The sequence below is a fragment of the Mustelus asterias genome, chromosome 2, assembly GCF_964213995.1.
Source record: "Mustelus asterias chromosome 2, sMusAst1.hap1.1, whole genome shotgun sequence".
Lineage (NCBI taxonomy): Eukaryota > Metazoa > Chordata > Chondrichthyes > Carcharhiniformes > Triakidae > Mustelus > Mustelus asterias.
In genome coordinates this window covers 84,111,805-84,129,434 of record NC_135802.1, presented here as the reverse complement: position 1 = coordinate 84,129,434, position 17,630 = coordinate 84,111,805, and the positions used below count along the sequence as shown (strand labels likewise).

Genomic DNA, 17,630 nt, shown 5'->3' with positions numbered 1-17,630 from the left:
GGTGTAAGCTTGTCGTGTCTTGTGCAGTTACTGGAGCTGTACGAGATGAATGAACTGAGTTACCCTCACCCTTCAGGACACGCCCCTCGCTGCCTGGGGCCACGCGCCAGCCTGTGGCTCAGTCACTGCAACCACTGATTGGCCCGCGCCAAGGGGCCGGGTGGACCAATCAGCGGGCTGCTCCTCGCCCCGCCTCCTGACCGCTATGTTTGGATGCCATTGCCGTTATTAGCCGGGAGGACCCCCCTCGGGGTCCGACTGGTTAGCTGCCGGGGGCTGAGTTCAGTAACTGCTGTAGCAGCTTTTGGCCCCTCTTTTCACATCATGTCATGGTATTAAAACACGTTTGGTGTTGTGATTGAGATCTTTCTCGGAGTTGGCCAATGTCATTTTCTTGACGCCCACTCTCTCTCACCTGGAGCCCCCAGGGCTGGGCAGCGCGCTGGGCAGCTTTGGGGTGGGTCCTGGGGGTAGGGACAAAGTGAAGGAGGCAGAGGGCAGGTCGGACAGCAGCTGGAGCCGCCACTGGGTAGAGAGGAGAGCAACAATGTTCCGTCTCATGGCTACTCAAGCCAAGAGGCACCCGAGCGTAAGTAAAACCCACGGTTTGAGTAGAATTGCCCCTTTTTTCACATTTGAAGCTTTTATCCCCCTCATGCCCACCCCCTTGGCCGAGAGCCACGGTACAAAATCCAGCAGGAGGACAAACATCAACAAGGTCATATGGATTTATATCCCAGGGTGATTGGGGGAGAGCCAGTCACCTAAACATGACATTGGAACTCCCAATGCACGCATATGGCGTCTTTTAAATAGAAAACACAGGGGATGGTGGATCAATTTGGAGATTTCAAAGCCGTTGTTCACGATTGCAAGGAAGGTGGAGCAGTGGTGGGTCAACGAAGGCACCCGAGTGGCAAAATAACCGGATCTGATTTATTTGTCTGTAACAGCTATCCAATGGCAGTTTGGGTCTTTGCTGATGTAAAAATAATTGGAGCTGAAGTATGAGGGGGGTAAAAATGCAACTCTCAGCACATACTGCGAGATGCCTGCTGCAGCAAATTCTGGACCAATAATGATTGCTGCAATCGTGCATCAGAATAAAAGGGATGTCATTCGCGTCTTGTTTTCTGGGAGTTATTGCTGATGTCAACTAAGCAAAAATCTAATCCACATTTGACCAGCAATGTCTGAACTCCTGATGAGTGTGGTATAGCTAGAAATAAGTTGTTATAAATAGAATGTGCGGTTTGTCTTTGAATGGTGTGATGTGATGGGCCAAAGGGCCTTTTTCTGTGTTGTCGACCTCTATGACTTTAAATATAGGCACACAAGAATTTGGAGCAGGAGGAGGCTTTTTGCCGCCTCAAGTCTGTCCTGCCATTTGATAGGATCATGGCTGATCTGATTGTGGCTTCCACTCCACCTTCTTGCCCATCCCCTATAGCCCTTGAATAAAAATCAAACTCAGCCTTGAATCTATTCAATGACCCAGCCTCCAGTGCTCTTTGGAAAAGAATTCCACAGACTTACAACCCTCCTGAGAGAAGAAATTTATTCTTATCTGAGCCTTAAAGGGGAGACCCTAATTTTTAAACTATTTCCTCTAGTTCTAGACTCCCCCCACAAGAGGAAACATCCTTTTAGCATTCACCTTGTCAAGTCCCCTCACCTCTGATTCTTCTAAACCCCAAAGGATATAAGGCGCAATCTGTTCAGCCTTTCACCATAAGATAACCCTTCCATCCCAAAAATCAGTCAAGTGGACCTTCTCTGCACTGGCTCTAATGCTAATATATCCTTTCTTAAGTAAGGAGACTAAATTTGTACATTACTCCAGATGCGATCTTGTAAAGGCCCTGTACTGCTGAAGCAACACTTCCCTACCTTTTAAAGTCAATTCCCCTTGCAATAAAAGCCAACATTCCGTTTGCCTTGCTTGTCACTTGCTGCATAACTTTTTTATGATTCATGTACCAGATGTTTCATTAGCTACTTTATCCTGATTATAATTTTGATGCATAAGTTTAATGAAGAGGAAAAACAGTTATAAACAGCATTTAAGACGTTTGTCATGTCATGAGTGCTCTGCCGGAAAGCAGGTCCTTAGGCTCATTGTCTGCTGATGCTTCATCCTGAGCCATTTTCTTGGCAGTTTTTGTCAGTGGTAGTTTGCCATTGCCTTCCACTCCCACAGCAGGGCAAGGGGCAAGGTCCGAAGGTTACCACAGTTGGAATGGAAGATGATGTTGTGACAAATGTTAAGCTAATTGGTCTCTAGTTTCCTGTGTTCTGTCTCGCTCCTTTCTTGAATAGAGGTGTTATATTAGCAATTTTCCAATCTGCTGGGATTTTTCCAGAATCAAGGGAATTTTGGAAGATTACAACCAATGAAACTGCTATCTCTGCAGTCACTACTTTTAAGACCCTAATATACAAGCCAGCAGGTCCTGGGGACTTGTTAATCTTTAGTTCTAATAGTATTCCCAGTACACTTTCCCTGGTTATTATGATTGGTTTAAGTTCATCCCTCCATTTTACCTCTTGATTTTCAAGTATTCTGGGAATATCATTTGTGTCTTTAACAGTGAAGACAGACACAAAATGCCTGTTCACCACTTCTGCTATTTCCTTGTTTTCTGTTACTAATTCATTAGTCTCACCCACTCAGGAACTAACACTCAATTTCCTTTTTTCCTTTTCTTTTCCTTTTTGAATATACCTAGAAACTCTTGCTGTCTGGTGTTTATGATTCTAGCCATCTTTCTCTCATACTCTAATTTCTCCCTACTTATTAAATTTTTAGTCATTCTTTGATGTTTTCTACATTCTGTTCAATCTTCCGTTGCCCGGAAGCTCCTTTTACAATGAGGTCATTAATCCTGTCTCATGCACGTTACCAGGCCTAAAATAGCCTATTCCCTGGTTGGCACTAGCATGCACCCCCTTGGAAATGTCTCGAATGCACTTTATGAACAAGCCTTCAACAGATCTTTGGATTTGATTTGTCCAATCTATATGAAGATTAAAATCATCTATGATTATTTCTTACAAGCCAGCATATTTTTTCCTGTATACTTTGTCATACAGTGGAGCTGCTGTTGGGGCAGCTACTCCAATAAATGGCTTCTTACAATTGATATTTCCTATCTCTATCCAAAATGATTCTGCATGATCAAGGTAGTATTTAACCAAGTGTAGCATCAAGGAGCTGTAGCAAAGCTAGAGTCAATGGGAATTGGGGGAAAATTCTGCACTGGTCGGAATCATACCTTGCACAAAGAAAAGTGGATATGGATGTTGGAGATCAATCATCTCAATTCTGGGACATCGTTGTAAGAATTCCACAATGTAATGTCATAGGGCCAACCATCTTCAGTTACTTCAATAATCCTCCCACTTCTGAACTTATGATGGAGGCGATGCGCACTCATCAGCGAACCATGTTCAGCACCATTTGCAATTCCTCAGATACTGAAATAGTCCTTGTCCATGTGCAGCAAGATCTGGACAATCTTTAGATTTGGGCTGAAAAGTGGCAAGTAATATTCATGCCACGCAAATGCCAAGCAATAACCATCTCCAACAAAAGAGAATCTAAGTATCTCCCTTTGACATTCAAGGTAATGGCATTACTGTCGCTGAATTTCCCCACCATCAACCTTGGGGTTACCATTGGCCAGAAACTGAACTTGGCCAGAAACTGAACTAGACCAGCCATGTAAATCCTGTGACTACAAGAGCAGGTGAGGGGCTGGAAATTCTGTAGCAAATAATTCCTCACCTGATTTCCCCAAAGCCTGTACAACATCTACAAGGCGCAATAGTGTGATGGAATACTGTCCACTTGAGTGCAGCTCCAACAGCACAATAATCTAGACAGATGAAAGTAACTTGTCTTTACTGACTTATTCCAGCACTAAATTAATCTTGATGCTAACAACTATTACAGCTTGATACTGTGTATTAATAGTCATCATACACAAATCTGTTTTTATTCTATATTAACGGGCAAAACTTTACGTATGTGTTTTATGTGCATTTCATTTTATCCAATTATGAGATGGGTATACATGCGATTAAGACCTGCTGGGAATACTCAGGTCTGGCAGCATCTGTGGAGAGAGGAACATAGTTCTTTCAACAGAACTTTGATCAGTTGATCATCAACCTAAAACATTAACTCTGTTCCTCTCCACAGACGCTGCCAGATCTGCTGATTATTTCCAACATTTTCTGTTTTTATTTAAAATTTCCAGCACCTGCAGTATTTTGCTTTTGGATGGGTATACATGTGATGTTGAGTAGAAATCTGAGGTTCTGGGAGTTGAAAGGTGCAATTCAAGAATAATGAGCGAAAACTTAGCAAAAATGGCAGTGTTGTTTCCAGCAAGAAAACCAGCATGTTTCTCTCCCAACCCTGCTTCCATTTTGCACTTGTTATTCTAATCAGTGCGAAATTGGTTCTTGGTTTTGAATTATAGGTGGTTTTGTGTTCTACACTCATTTCTCAGGAAATGCCCCATTGTCCCTTCTTACACTCTGCAGCCATGTTTGATTATCCCATCCTCCTTAAATGCCTCCTTTGTTGTTCAGCCCTCTGGGACTGTGCTCACTTGATTTCGCTCTTGCCTATCTGATTGTAACTAGTACATCTGCAGCAATGGTTTCTCTTTGTATCCTTGCAATCCTTCCTGGAGTCGCCCAAAGAGCCATCTTGGGCCTCACCTACATTCCACCTTTTGAAACAGCACCCATAGATTGTTGGTAAAAACATTGGTGTTTTCTTGTATTTGGGTAGTGACAAAATAGTCCATGCTGAGATGTTCAGGACTTTTATTTCCTTCAGCAAACAAAGCAATTTACAATCAGTATTAGATGACGTACAGTAAATGTAAGCATACATTCTCTCAATATAATGATTTTCAGAGCACAATGGCCCAAATCTTCTAAGGAGTGAAAATTGCTGTTGGGTTGCTGCTCTGCTCCTACTTTTCTGTGCCACGTGAGAGCTCTGCAATTCCGGCTAGGACATCCCATCTCATTTTCTTCCGAAATATGGAGTGTACCTGAAGTGAACAGCTTCTTCGTGGCTGGATCATCGGGGGAACACAAACTGTGCCCACTTTTTTTATGGCATTAGCTGCTGTATTCTATTACGCACTCACTAACATACTGAAAATCTGGGACATTTAAACCTGCCCACCTACCATTTTATGGCTCTGTCTCTTATGACTTAATTAAAATAAATGTGGGTCACCTTTTCTTTAGGTTTTCTGGCAATCTCTGGAGCCTCAACATTTTAATTGCCTTACCTTTCTAGCTGTTAACCTCTGAAAGCAGCATTGCCCCAACCTTTTGACGCTACCAGGCACCAAGATTGCTTTAATTGCATTTATTCTATACTCTACAATTAAAATTTAATTCCGAAAACTAAAAAATGTATTCTAAAACTCATGAAGTGTGGACTAGGTATTTGCAGCTAGGATGCAACTTGTAGAAGGTACACACTACTGCCACTGTGCACTGATGATGTATATATTTAAGGTGGTAGGTGGAACGCCAATCAAATGGCAACTTTTTCTTGGATAGTGGTGAGTTTTCTTGAGTGTTACCAGAGCCCCCAGGCAAATGGTGAGTATTTCATCACACTCCAGGCTTTGGGGAATCAGGAGGTGAGTTAATTGTCGCAGTATTTACGTGGCTGGTCCGTGTTCTGTTTCTGATCATGTCCTTGTCTATTCCTAGCTCTGTAATCTCCTGTAGCCCCACAGACCTCTGAGATATTTGTGCTCCTCTAATTCTGGCCTCTTGCACATCTCAATTTTGATTTCTCCATGATTAGTGGCCATGCTTTCGGCTTCCTAGGCCCCAAACTATGTTATACCCCTTGTATATACCTCTGCCCCTCTACCTTACTTTCCTTGTACAAAACGCTCCTTCAAACCGACCTCTATGACCAAACCTTTGGTCATCTGACCTAATATCTCCTTTGTGGCTCAATGTCACACTTGTTTATAATGTTCCTGAGAAGCAACTGGGGGTGTATTATTACTTTAAAGATACTTATAAATTATTGTTGTTAGCTTGAAATGATTAGCCTGTAACAACCACAACCATCTCCTTATGGCTCCAACCAGTAGAGAGTTTTCCCACTGATTTCCGTTGATTTCAATTGATGATCCTTGATGCCAGACTTGGTTAAACACTTCAGTGATGTCAAGTGAAGTACTCTCACCTCAAATTTGGAATGCATCTCTTTTTTCCATGTTTGACTGTTAGCCCTTCAGTACATCACACTTACAATTCTTATGTGTGTTTTTAAACCTCTCCATTGCTTTGCTTTGCTTTGCTTTTAGCCACAATCATGAATGGTTTCATGGTCACTATTAGCAAGACTGGCTTTTTAAAAATAATTTCAGAATTATTAGCTGGCTTTAAATTCCACCCATTTTCCCAGATCATTAGCCTGAGCTTTTGGGTGACTAGTTTGTTGACATTACCATCCTCCTTGCGAGTGTTAATGAGAAACCTATCACCATGGTTTATAATGACCAGGAATAGTTATTACTTTGTCTCCAGTCTGATAATTAAGAAAAATAAAGTAGCCATATCTTATGATGGGGTGATATAGTCATGTCATATATGTCATGTCAGCTTTATGCTACAGGCAGTCAGTATGTCTGGTGGGAATGCAACGCGTGCTAGGAAGGCAGAAAAGTTACTCATTTTAGTCTTGCAAATGGTTATGTTAAGTAGAGTTAATGGACTTTTGTTTACTTAAGTTCTTCTGGGATTTCCGATTAGAATGCTTAAGAACAAAGAACAGTACAGCACAGGAAACAGGCCCTTCGGCCCTCCAAGCCTGTGCCGCTCATTGGTCCAACTAGACCAATTGTTTGTATCCCTCCATTCCCAGACTGCTCATGTGACTATCCAGGTAAGTCTTAAATGATGCCAGCGTGTCTGCCTCCACCACCCTACTTGGCAGCGCATTCCAGGCCTCCACCACTCTCTGTGTTAAAAAAAAAACGTCCCTCTGATATCTGAGTTATACCTCGCCCCTCTCACCTTGAGCCCGTGACCCCTCGTGATCGTCACCTCCGACCTGGAAAAAAGCTTCCCACTGTGCACCCTATCTATACCCTTCATAATTTTGTGCACCTCTATTAGGTCTCCCCTCATTCTCCGTCTTTCCAGGGAGAACAAGTCCAGTTTACCCAATCTCTCCTCATTGCTAAGACCCTCCATACCAGGCAACATCCTGGTAAACCTTCTCTGCACTCTCTCTAAAGCCTCCACGTCCTTCTGGTAGTGCGGCGATCAGAACTGGACGCAGTACTCCAAATGTGGCCGAACCAGCGTTCTATACAGCTGCAACATCAGACTCCAGCTTTTATACTCTATATCCCGTCCTATAAATGCAAGCATACCATATGCCTTTTTCACCACCTTCTCCACCTGTGCTGCCACCTTCAAGGATTTGTGGACTTGCACAGCCAGGTCCCTCTGTGTTTCTATACTCTTGATGGCTCTGCCATTTATTGTATAACTCCCCCCTACATTAGTTCTTCCAAAATGCATCACTTCGCATTTATCTGGATTAAATTCCATCTGCCATTTCTCCGCCCAATTTTCCAGCCTATCTATATCCTGCTGTATTGTCCGACAATGCTCATCGCTATCCGCAAGTCCAGCCATCTTTGTGTCATCTGCAAACTTGCTGATAACACCAGTTACACCTTTTTCCAAATCATTTATATATATATATCACAAATAGCAGAGGTCCCAGTACAGAGCCCTGCGGAACATCACTGGTCGCGGAACACCACTGGTCACAGACCACCAGCCGGAAAAAGATCCTTCGACTGCTACCCTCTGTCTCCTGTGGCCAAGCCAGTTCTCTACCCATCCTAGCCACCTCTCCTTGTATCCCATGAGCTTAACCTTCTTAACCAACCTGCCATGAGGGACTTTGTCAAATGCCTTACTGAAATCCATATAGACGACATCCACGGCCCTTCCTTCGTCAACCGTTTTTGTCACTTCCTCAAAAAACTCCTCCAAATTTGTAAGGCACAACTTCTCTCTTACAAAACCATGCTATCTGTCACTAATGAGATTGTTCCGTTCTAAATGCGCATACATCCTGTCTCTAAGAATCCTCTCCAACAACTTCCCTACCACGGACGTCAAGCTCACTGGCCTATAATTACCCGGGTTATCCCTGCTACCCTTCTTAAACAACGGGACCACATTCGCTATCCTCCAATCCTCAGGGACCACACCTGTGTCCAATGAAGAGACAAAGATTTCCGTCAGAGGCCCAGCAATTACATCTCTTGTCTCCCTGAGCAGTCTAGGATAGATGCCATCAGGCCCTGGGGGATTTGTCAGTTTTAATGTTACCTAAACAACCTAACATTTCCTCCCTTGTAATGGAGATTCTCTCTTAACGGGTCAACACCTCCCTCTGAGACACTCCCAGTCAACAAGTCCCTCTCCTTTGTGAATATCGATGCAAAGTATTCATTTAGGATCTCCCTTATTCCCTTGGGTTCTAAGCATAATTCCCCTCCTTTGTCCCTGAGAGGTCTGACTTTTTCCCTGACAACTCTTTTGTTCCTAACATATGAATAAAATGCTTTAGGATTCTCCTTAATCCTATCTGCCAAGAACATTTCATTACCTCTTTTTGCCCTTCTAACTCCCTGTTTGAATTCTTTCCTACTCTCTCTGTATTCCTCCAGAGCTCCATCTGTTTTCAGTTGCTTAACAGGGTGATTGTGACAATGTGGTTTATGTGCAGTCCTGGGTCAATCTTTTTATCTATCAAACAGTTTACAAATACAAAATACATTATACTTTTAAATTACAAATCAGAATACAATACCATCTCAAATTATAGAGATTAACACCAGATATAATACAATATCAACAATAAACATGCCATTTTTAATACAATAGCACAAACAGCTAGTATGCATTGTGAGTTATACACAACGGGCCTTCCAAGGTTGCAAACAACTCATAGCGACTATAAACCAGCAAGCAATAATATAGACACAATACTGACAGCTAATGCGCTATCCTTTAACTAATAGCAAACAACTCCCTTGCAATAAGAAAGGGATTCATTGTAAGTTATCTACAATTTTCCAGAGCTTTGCCCTCCGTATTTTCTTCCGAGAGTTTCATCTCCGGGGTTCTGCTCTTGGGACTGCACTTTCTGAGGCTGCAGCTTCCGGGGGTTACACCATAATGTAATCACAAACATCTCTGTTACAATGAAATGACCATTGTGAGTTATCTGCAATCCTCCAGGGTTTCACCCTCCGGATTCTTGCCTTCCAGAGTTTTGCTTGCTGGATTAGCATGTCTCTAACCGGGGTTACGCTGTCTGGGGGTTATTTTATCTGAGCGGTATACCATCTGGGCTACAGACAATCCACAATGATAAATTATAAAACAATAACTAATATTAACAATAATATACCTTCCTTGATACAGTAACAAACAACTCTATTACTCTGAAAATGAAGAGTGTGAATCATCTGCAACCCTCCAGGGCCTTGCCTCCTGAATTTTCTCCTTCCGGGAGGGGCAATTGTCCAGACGTACTCTGTTGGGGGTTACACCTTACGGACTTTCGGCCGGGTGGGGGAGCAGTCCTGGGTCTGTAGCAGAGAAAAAAAACTTTCGCAGAAAAGCGATTAGTTTGCAGTTGAAGTCTGGTTGAAGTTAGAAGGATTTTGCAGGCTTCTGGAACTCTCAGAAAGCTCCAAGATTGTCAACACATGTTAAAGCAAGTATGCCTGGGTTTGCTAACTGTATTGATTTAAAAGTGGATTTGATTTAAGCATGAATGGGGCTTATTTGGAACTGGAACAATCATAAGCTTGAAAATACAGTTGCTTTCTTTAACTTTTAAATATGTTCAATTGTTAATGGTTAATTTTCATTATGTGTTCGTTATATTTAAACCGTGTTATTAAATAAAGTCTGTTTCACTATAAAAAAATCCCTACTTTGTCAGTGGGGTCATTCCTGGAAGGAAGTATCCTTTCCTCACATTTATGCCAAAATAGAAAAATCTTTGGGGTCTAGTCTGGTTTCATAATACACCTTGGGATTCTGGTCAAGGACCCTATCAAAGGCTACATACTATTGCAAAAAATATTTACATTTCCATCTGAACACTCAAATTAAATTAAAAGTATTATTTACCACTGCTATAATACTTTGCTTTAAAAACTGTTGAAAATGTGATTTTTTTAATAGTAAAGCATAAACTATTATTTGTTCAAAGAATTGTTTTTGAAATTTTATTCTACCAGAGAGAAACATAATTGCTATCAATTTTTGTTGTTTCAGTTGATTCCTCTATTCTTCTTCATCGGACTTGGAGCTTCTGGTGCTGGGCTTTACCTGTCACGTCTGGCAATGTTTAGCCCTGATGTCTGGTATGTGAAGTAATATGGTTTGCGTTACTTTCTGCTATATTTATGGTTTTATATGTGAAAGCACAGAGTTCAACGTAAGGAGATCACGCTAAAGGTTTAGAAACAACTAATTAGGCCTCCCCCCAGCATTGTGTCCAATTCTGGGAATCACACTCTGTGTAAGGCCTTGACATCCTTCTTAACGTGTAGAGGAAATTTACTAGAATGGAACTAGAGTTGAAAGACTTCAGTTATATGAAAAGATTAGAGAAACTGTACCTGACAAATTTAAAGAAGAGATTTGGTGGAAATGTTCAAAGTCAAGAAGGGGAAATGGTTTCCAGCAACAGAAGGATCAGTAACCAGGAGACACAGATTTAAGTTAATTGATAAAAGCACTAAAGAAAACATGAACATGGTTGTGATTTTGAAGGGAAATCATCTCAACTCATAATATTGTTGCAGGAGTTCCTCAGGGCAGTGTCCTGAGCCCATCCAGCTTCAGCTGTTTCATCAATGACCTTCCCTCCATCATAAGGTCAGAAGTGGATTTCTCACCAATGATTGCACAGTGTTCCATTTGCAGTTGCACAAATAATGAAGCAACTCTTGTCCCAGTGCAGCAGGACTTCACAGCAACCAGGCTTGGGTTGATACGTGGCAAATAACATTTGCATTACTGAGTATCAGACAGTGGCCACCTTAAAAAGATATTTTAACTACCTCCCCATGACATTCAATTGCATTACCATTACTTTGCAACCAGCCAGATAAATACTGTGGCTGCATGAGCAGCCATGATGTGGAGATGCTGGCGTTGGACTGTGGTAAGCACAGTAAGAAGTCTCACAACACCAGATTAAAGTCCAACAGGTTTATTTGGTAGCACAAGCCACAAGCTTTTGGAGCGCTGCTCCTGCATCAGGTGAGTGGGAGTTCTGTTCATAAACAGGGCATATAAAGACACAAACTCAATTTACAAAATAATGGTTGGAATGTGAGTCTTTACAGGTAATCAAGTCTTAAAGGTACAGACAACGTGAGTGGAGAGAGCATTAAGCACAGGTTAAAGAGATGTGTATTGTCTCCAGCCAGGACAGTTAGTGAGATTTTGCAAGCCCAGGCAAGTCGTGGGGGTTACAGATAGTGTGACCTGAACCCAAGATCCCGGTTGAGGCCATCCTCATGTGTGCGGAACTTGGCTATCAGTTTCTGCTCAGCGATTATGCATTGTCGTGTGTCGTGAAGGCCGCCTTGGAGAATGCTTACCCGAAGATCAGAGGCTGAATGCCCGTGACTGCTGAAGTGTTCCCCAACAGGAAGAGAACATTCCTGCCTGGTGATTGTCAAGCGGTTTTCATTCATCCATTGTCATAGCATCTGCATGGTCTATGACCAACGTTGTCTACCTGATATGCATGATGTGGAGATGCCGGCGTTGGACTGGGGTAAACACAGTAAGAAGTTTAACAACTCCAGGTTAAAGTCCAACAGGTTTATTTGGTAGCAAAAGCCACACAAGCTTTCGGAGCTCCAAGCCCCTTCTTCCCTGATATGCTGCAGGAAAGGATGTCCCAAGGCATGGTACATTGGGGAGACCATGAAGGAGCAGCACTCCGAAAGCTTGTGGCTTGTACTACGAAATAAACCTGTTGGACTTTAACCTGTTGCTGTGAGACTTCTTACTGTACATGAGCAGGTCAGAGACTTGAGTATTCTGTGGCAAGTGACTTGTCTTCTGACATTCCAAAGCTTTTCCACCATCTATTAGGCACAAGTTAGGAATGTAATGGAATATTCTCCACTTTCCTCAAGTGCAGCTTCAGCAACACTAAAGTTCAAAATCATCCAGGACAAAGCAGCCCACTTGATTTGCACCTCCATCCATCATCTTCAATATTCATTCCACCACTGGTATACCATCTACAAGTCACATTGCAGGAACTTGCAAAGGCTTCTTTAACAGCATTTTCCAAACTCTCAATCTATATGACCTAGGGCAGTCAATACCATCACCAAATTCTCCCATCTAAGTCATACACCACGCTATCCTGGGCATATACTTGTCCCTTCAAATACTGGGTCAAAATGCTTATACTGGTACAGTATCTCAAATCCAGCCATCCGAAAACCAGTTTTGTTTTTAAGCGGGACGTGCAAGAATTGTAAGTGCCATTAAGTGAGTGAAAAAGCTTCCTAGCTTGTTCGGTGAGTTGCTACATCTTTGTGATGTCCAGTAGTTATCCACTTTGCCTGCTGGTCATTTCCCATGCTCTGAATGGTTGAAATAACCTTTGGCTCCACTCGAGTTTTGGGGGTTGTGGGGTCACACTTTTCTGGACAGTGTCTAGCTTGAATGTTGCTCCAGTGACTGACAGCGAATACTTTTTTTAAGTTGTGACCTTTCCAAAGCACTATCCAGCTTCAGCCAGACCACAGTCAATCTTTATCTTTAATTGCAATACAGATGCTGTTGAGTGACCATTTTCTGAAAACCTCAGCATGGATTCTTCCAAAAGTTGTGGGTTTTCAGGCATTTTAGCTGTACTCCTCACTCCACCTACCACTCCTCCCCACCCGCCCCAGTACTGTGCAAGAGTACCTTATCACAAACTGCACCGATTCAAGAAAGCCACTCACCACCGCCTTCTCAAGGTAGCTGGAGGATAGGTAATTAATGCTGGCCTTGCCTGTGACTCTAAATTCTGTGAGGCAATAGTCGCAATGGCTGAGAAATATTAGCAGGAGGGCTGAAACAGGAATCATGACCGGCATCCAGCAGGTCGCGATTCTCCCGGGCCATTTGTTTATGGGGTAATCAACTTCACGCTCGGAAACAGCGCGAGACTGATTACAATATGGGTGTGCTGATTTGAATCTTATTAGTGAGCCCCGGGTGGTATCGTTTGGGTTTGCTAATGTTTCCAGCCTGGTCGGGGGAGGTTCCAACCAGTGAGGATTAAAGCTGGTCCCGAGCAACGGGGACCAGGCATGATTACCTCACTGGTGAGGTCCCTTGGGGGGGGGGGGGGGGCACTGCCCAATAGGCACAAGAGTGCCAAGGGGGCAGGGCCTTGTTGGGGGCGGGGGGGTGCAGATCAGGGTTGGGCTCATCGGTGGTGGGGAGGGGGTGGGAGGGTGCGGGGACTACTGCGCACTCTGCACAGTCATCGGTGGATGAGGGAGGGGAGCTGGGGTATCAGGGAAGCCATTGGGAGGTCCGCAATTGAGGAGGGCCAATGCACATGCACACATCTGGGAGATGGGCGCATGCACAGTGGCCTGCTCAGTGCATTGATGTCCTCAGATGGGATTGATGATTAGGATCTCCACTACCAGCGTGAATCCCCCGGCAGATTCTGTGAAGCACAAAGTGCCAGAAATTCAACCAACTAAGTTCGCCCAACAAACGGGTGGGAAAATCTCCCGTTTTCCCTCCCATTGGGCTCTTAATTTAAAAAAATATGTTGGGGGGTGATTTTCCCCCCAAAAAATTAAGAATTGAAGAAAAAGTTTAACAGCGAGTAATGATCTAAATGTACTCTGAAAAAAATTAAAGAGCCTTCAATAATACATTTCAAACATTTGTAGGACAATGGGGAATGAATAGGGAAGTGGGACTATTTGACTATAAGTCTCCTGGCTAATATCTATGATTCTATATAATTGTATATTTTATTTTTTCTTTAGCTGGGACAAAACGAACAACCCTGAGCCCTGGAATAAATTGCGTTATAATCAGCAATACAAGGTAACCTGGTGGAGAGAGAATTTGTTGAAAACATTTACTTACAGTTGCACTGTTGGAAGCAAATTTATTTCCGATCATGCATTTAAGAAAACGAAATAATAAAGCAATAGTCATAACATAATACATGAACTGTGAAATAATTGAGAAATATACCTGCTGATTGTTTTATTCTTCTTTTAACAGTTTGTTGCTGTCAACACTGATTATAAACATCTGAAGAAGAATGGTCCTGACTTCTGAATGATTGCCAAAATACCTAGCTACTTTTGCTGAAATGCCAAAGTCTTTGAGAGCTCGATGCACCTCGCATTATGTCTAAAGTGATTGCATTCATCGATCATGTGTTCTTCTTTCAATATTGACCAAAAAAGTGTAATGGTTGATGATCTGCCTTATACAACTTTGATTTTTAAAACACTAATCCTGTTTTAATTAAGTTTGCTTGCTAAGCTTATTGCCCATACGTTAAATGGATCAATCATGGCAATAAAACTTTAAAACTCTCATTGATAACACTCTACTTTCAGAATATTACATAGAAAAATGAAGTATATTTTTCTGAATTAAATGATAATTTACATACTACGAGCAATTAAAATTATGAATCTTGAAATATCTTTGGTTTTTAGGTTCCTGTCATTAACAAACATATGATACACAGTACCTAAATTCTAGGCTGTAAATTGTACCAATGTAAAACCAAGTCTATGGAAATGTGCATGAAGCTATGATATAATACAATGTAATTGAGCCAACAGACGAAATAAAATATATATTGTCCTGAAGTCTCCCTAAATTATTTAACCTCCCAGAGGAGCCAAATAACTGCAGGTCATTGTGGTTGGCTGTCCCTTGATTTGAGGATGACATCTACTCGGGGTCGCAGTTTTTCGCCATGATACTTCATACTGAACAGGCCAATTCTTGACCCGCAGATCTTTGGCTACGTGAGACCGGATGTCCCACAAGGTAGTAGAATCTGAAGTGCAGACAGAAGAGCAAACAGAAGCCACAGAACTCGTACACAACAAATAAAGAGAGCAAAGGCTAGCCAGTAATCACCACAGCATATTTATAATTCCCTTAACTAGTGAGTTAGTTACTACTGAGAGGAATGCTGCGTAGCTCCCCTTAACCTGCGAGGAAAATGGCAGATCATTTTTGGGGCCATAGGCTTTTTTGATGAGGAAATTGAACATTGGAGCTCCTTTGCAGAGAGTTTCCAGTATTGTGTACAGGCAAACAAAATTCCACCGGAACTCGTGGTCGTAACTTTTCTCAGCACTATTCGAAATAAGTTTTGTCCAGCTAGAGAAACCCAGTACCAAAACCCTGGAGCAATTGGTGAAAGCCCTTGAGGAACATTATTGGGCAAAGCCATTGGTTATCATAGAACCGTTCAGGTTTGAAGGTATCCTTCCTTACCAGTTCAGCCCCATATATCTTTTGTATTTTAGCTGCTGCAACCTATGAAATTCCATGCCCAATGAGTTATTTACAACATAGGAGGTGACCATTCAACCTATCAAGTCCATGATAGCACTTGGCAGACAGTGCTATCAATTTCATTCCCCCATAACCTACTCCTCCGTGCCCCAGCCCCACTCTCCTCCTGTTGATCTCTTCAATCCCTCTGTGCACTATTCTTAACCTCATGGAGATTTGATAATGGTTTACAGATTATGACAGTTTTAGATAAGCAAAAGCTGCTCCCATAACCCATTGGCACAAAGGTTAAAGGTCATAAATTTAACATTTTGGCCACATGAGGAAGAACTTTGTTATACAACAATGTCATTGGACTTGCTGCCCATGAGGGTTGTGGAAACAAAGACAATGATTTCAAAAGAAAATTGGATGGGCACTTGAGCAAAATAAACTTACAGGGCTATGGCGATAGAGTGGGAGAATGAAACTAATAGCATTGTCTGTAGAGTGCTATCATGGACTTGATAGGTCGAATGGTCACCTATGCTGTAAATGACTCAATGGGCATGGAATTTCATAGGTTGCAGCAGTAAAATAAATACAAAAGATATGGGCAGAACTAGCTAGAATTCTAATTAATGGAATGCAATGTACCAGATGCAAATTTAAGGAAACTAGAATACACAAGGTTCCAGCCCAGAATATTATTCTCTGAATGACTTAATTTAATTTTAAGTTGAGCACTTGCACATTTTATACAGATCTGTGCTTTTATTTACACTGTTATAAGCAGTATTACAGGTTCCTATTCTGTACATTCTACTGCACACTCTCCCTGTGTCTGCATGGATTTCCTCTGGGTGCTCCGATTTCCTCCCACACTCCAAAGATGTGCAGGTTAGGTGGATTGGTCATGATAAATTGCCCCTTAGTGCCAGTGGGACTAGTGGTTAAATATGTAGCGTTATGGAGATGAGGCCTGGGTGTGATTGTTGTCGGTGCAGACTCGATGGGCCGAATGGCAGCCTCCTACACGGTAGGGATTCTATGATTCTAAAACTGAGACAGTTCTATTGGTAATTAAACAAACCTCCAATGGAAGATAATACTGTGTGACAATCTTTCACAACCTGAAGGAATATATATTTTAGTTCAAAATAAAATAAAGTAAGTTATGGTCAAAGAAAAGTAAGGACTTAACTGTGTTTTACGAATGTTCAGAAGATTAGATGCAGAAGAAAATAGAAATAAAAGGCCAGTAATCTCTAATTGAGCATGAGAAATGTGTTTACTGTTGGAAATTTAATTAAATATTAAATATCCGTGGGAACAATCAGGCTAAAAGTAAACAAAGCAAAACAAAAGTGCAAAAAACTTTTTATTTTAGAAAGATGAAATTGTTGATTACAACAATATATAATAAGAATGTTCCCAGTTTCTCCGTCCCTGTTGCCTCTGTTCTGATGATGCCTCCTTTGAAAATGATATGTCTGCTTTTTTCCTTAACCAGGGCTTCTCCCCACCTGTGGTTCACAGGGCACTCAACCAGGTTTGACCCATTTCCTACACCTCTGTCCTAATCCCCTTCTCCCGCGCTCCCAGAAACATGATAGTGTCCCCAATCCTTACTTTCCACTCCACCAGCCTCTGCATTCAAAGAATCATCTGTCATTTCAGCCAACTCCAGCATGGTACTATAACGAAACACATCTTCCCTTCACCACCACGCCCCTCCCCCACTGCCGGCATTCTGCATGGACCACTCCCTCCCTCCAAGACACCCTGGTCCCTTTCTCCATGACAACCAACTACCCATCCCCTTTCCACAGTATCTTCCCTTGCAATCGCAGAAGGTGCAACACCTGCTCCTTTCCTTCCTCACCATTCTGGACCCCAAGCACTCTTTTTAAGTTAAGCAGCATTTCACTTACAATGGACCAAATTGAAAAAGTGTATTTGCTGCTCCCAATGTGGTGGTTTCTACACTGGGGAGACTAAATGCAGAC

General features: G+C 42.3%; 1 protein-coding gene across 1 annotated transcript; it reads left to right on the top strand.

The window, feature by feature from the left end:
• Positions 1-221: 221 nt before the first annotated feature.
• LOC144509403 (cytochrome c oxidase subunit NDUFA4-like) lies at positions 222-14,981 on the top strand. The gene is made up of 4 exons (XM_078238230.1): positions 222-589; positions 10,378-10,466; positions 14,136-14,196; positions 14,380-14,981. Exons 1-4 carry the CDS (start codon positions 548-550, stop codon positions 14,434-14,436), a joined length of 249 nt encoding a protein of 82 aa, XP_078094356.1. The 5' UTR covers positions 222-547; the 3' UTR covers positions 14,437-14,981.
• Positions 14,982-17,630: the final 2,649 nt, after the last annotated feature.

Bases quoted from the DNA above. Each gene is read 5' to 3' on its own strand.
- LOC144509403 (XM_078238230.1), top strand. From the start codon at position 548: ATGTTCCGTCTCATGGCTACTCAAGCCAAGAGGCACCCGAGC. The intron at 590-10,377 runs GTAAGTAAAACC...TTGTTGTTTCAG, and splicing joins AAGCCAAGAGGCACCCGAGC to TTGATTCCTCTATTCTTCTT. The intron at 14,197-14,379 runs GTAACCTGGTGG...TTCTTTTAACAG, and splicing joins GTTATAATCAGCAATACAAG to TTTGTTGCTGTCAACACTGA.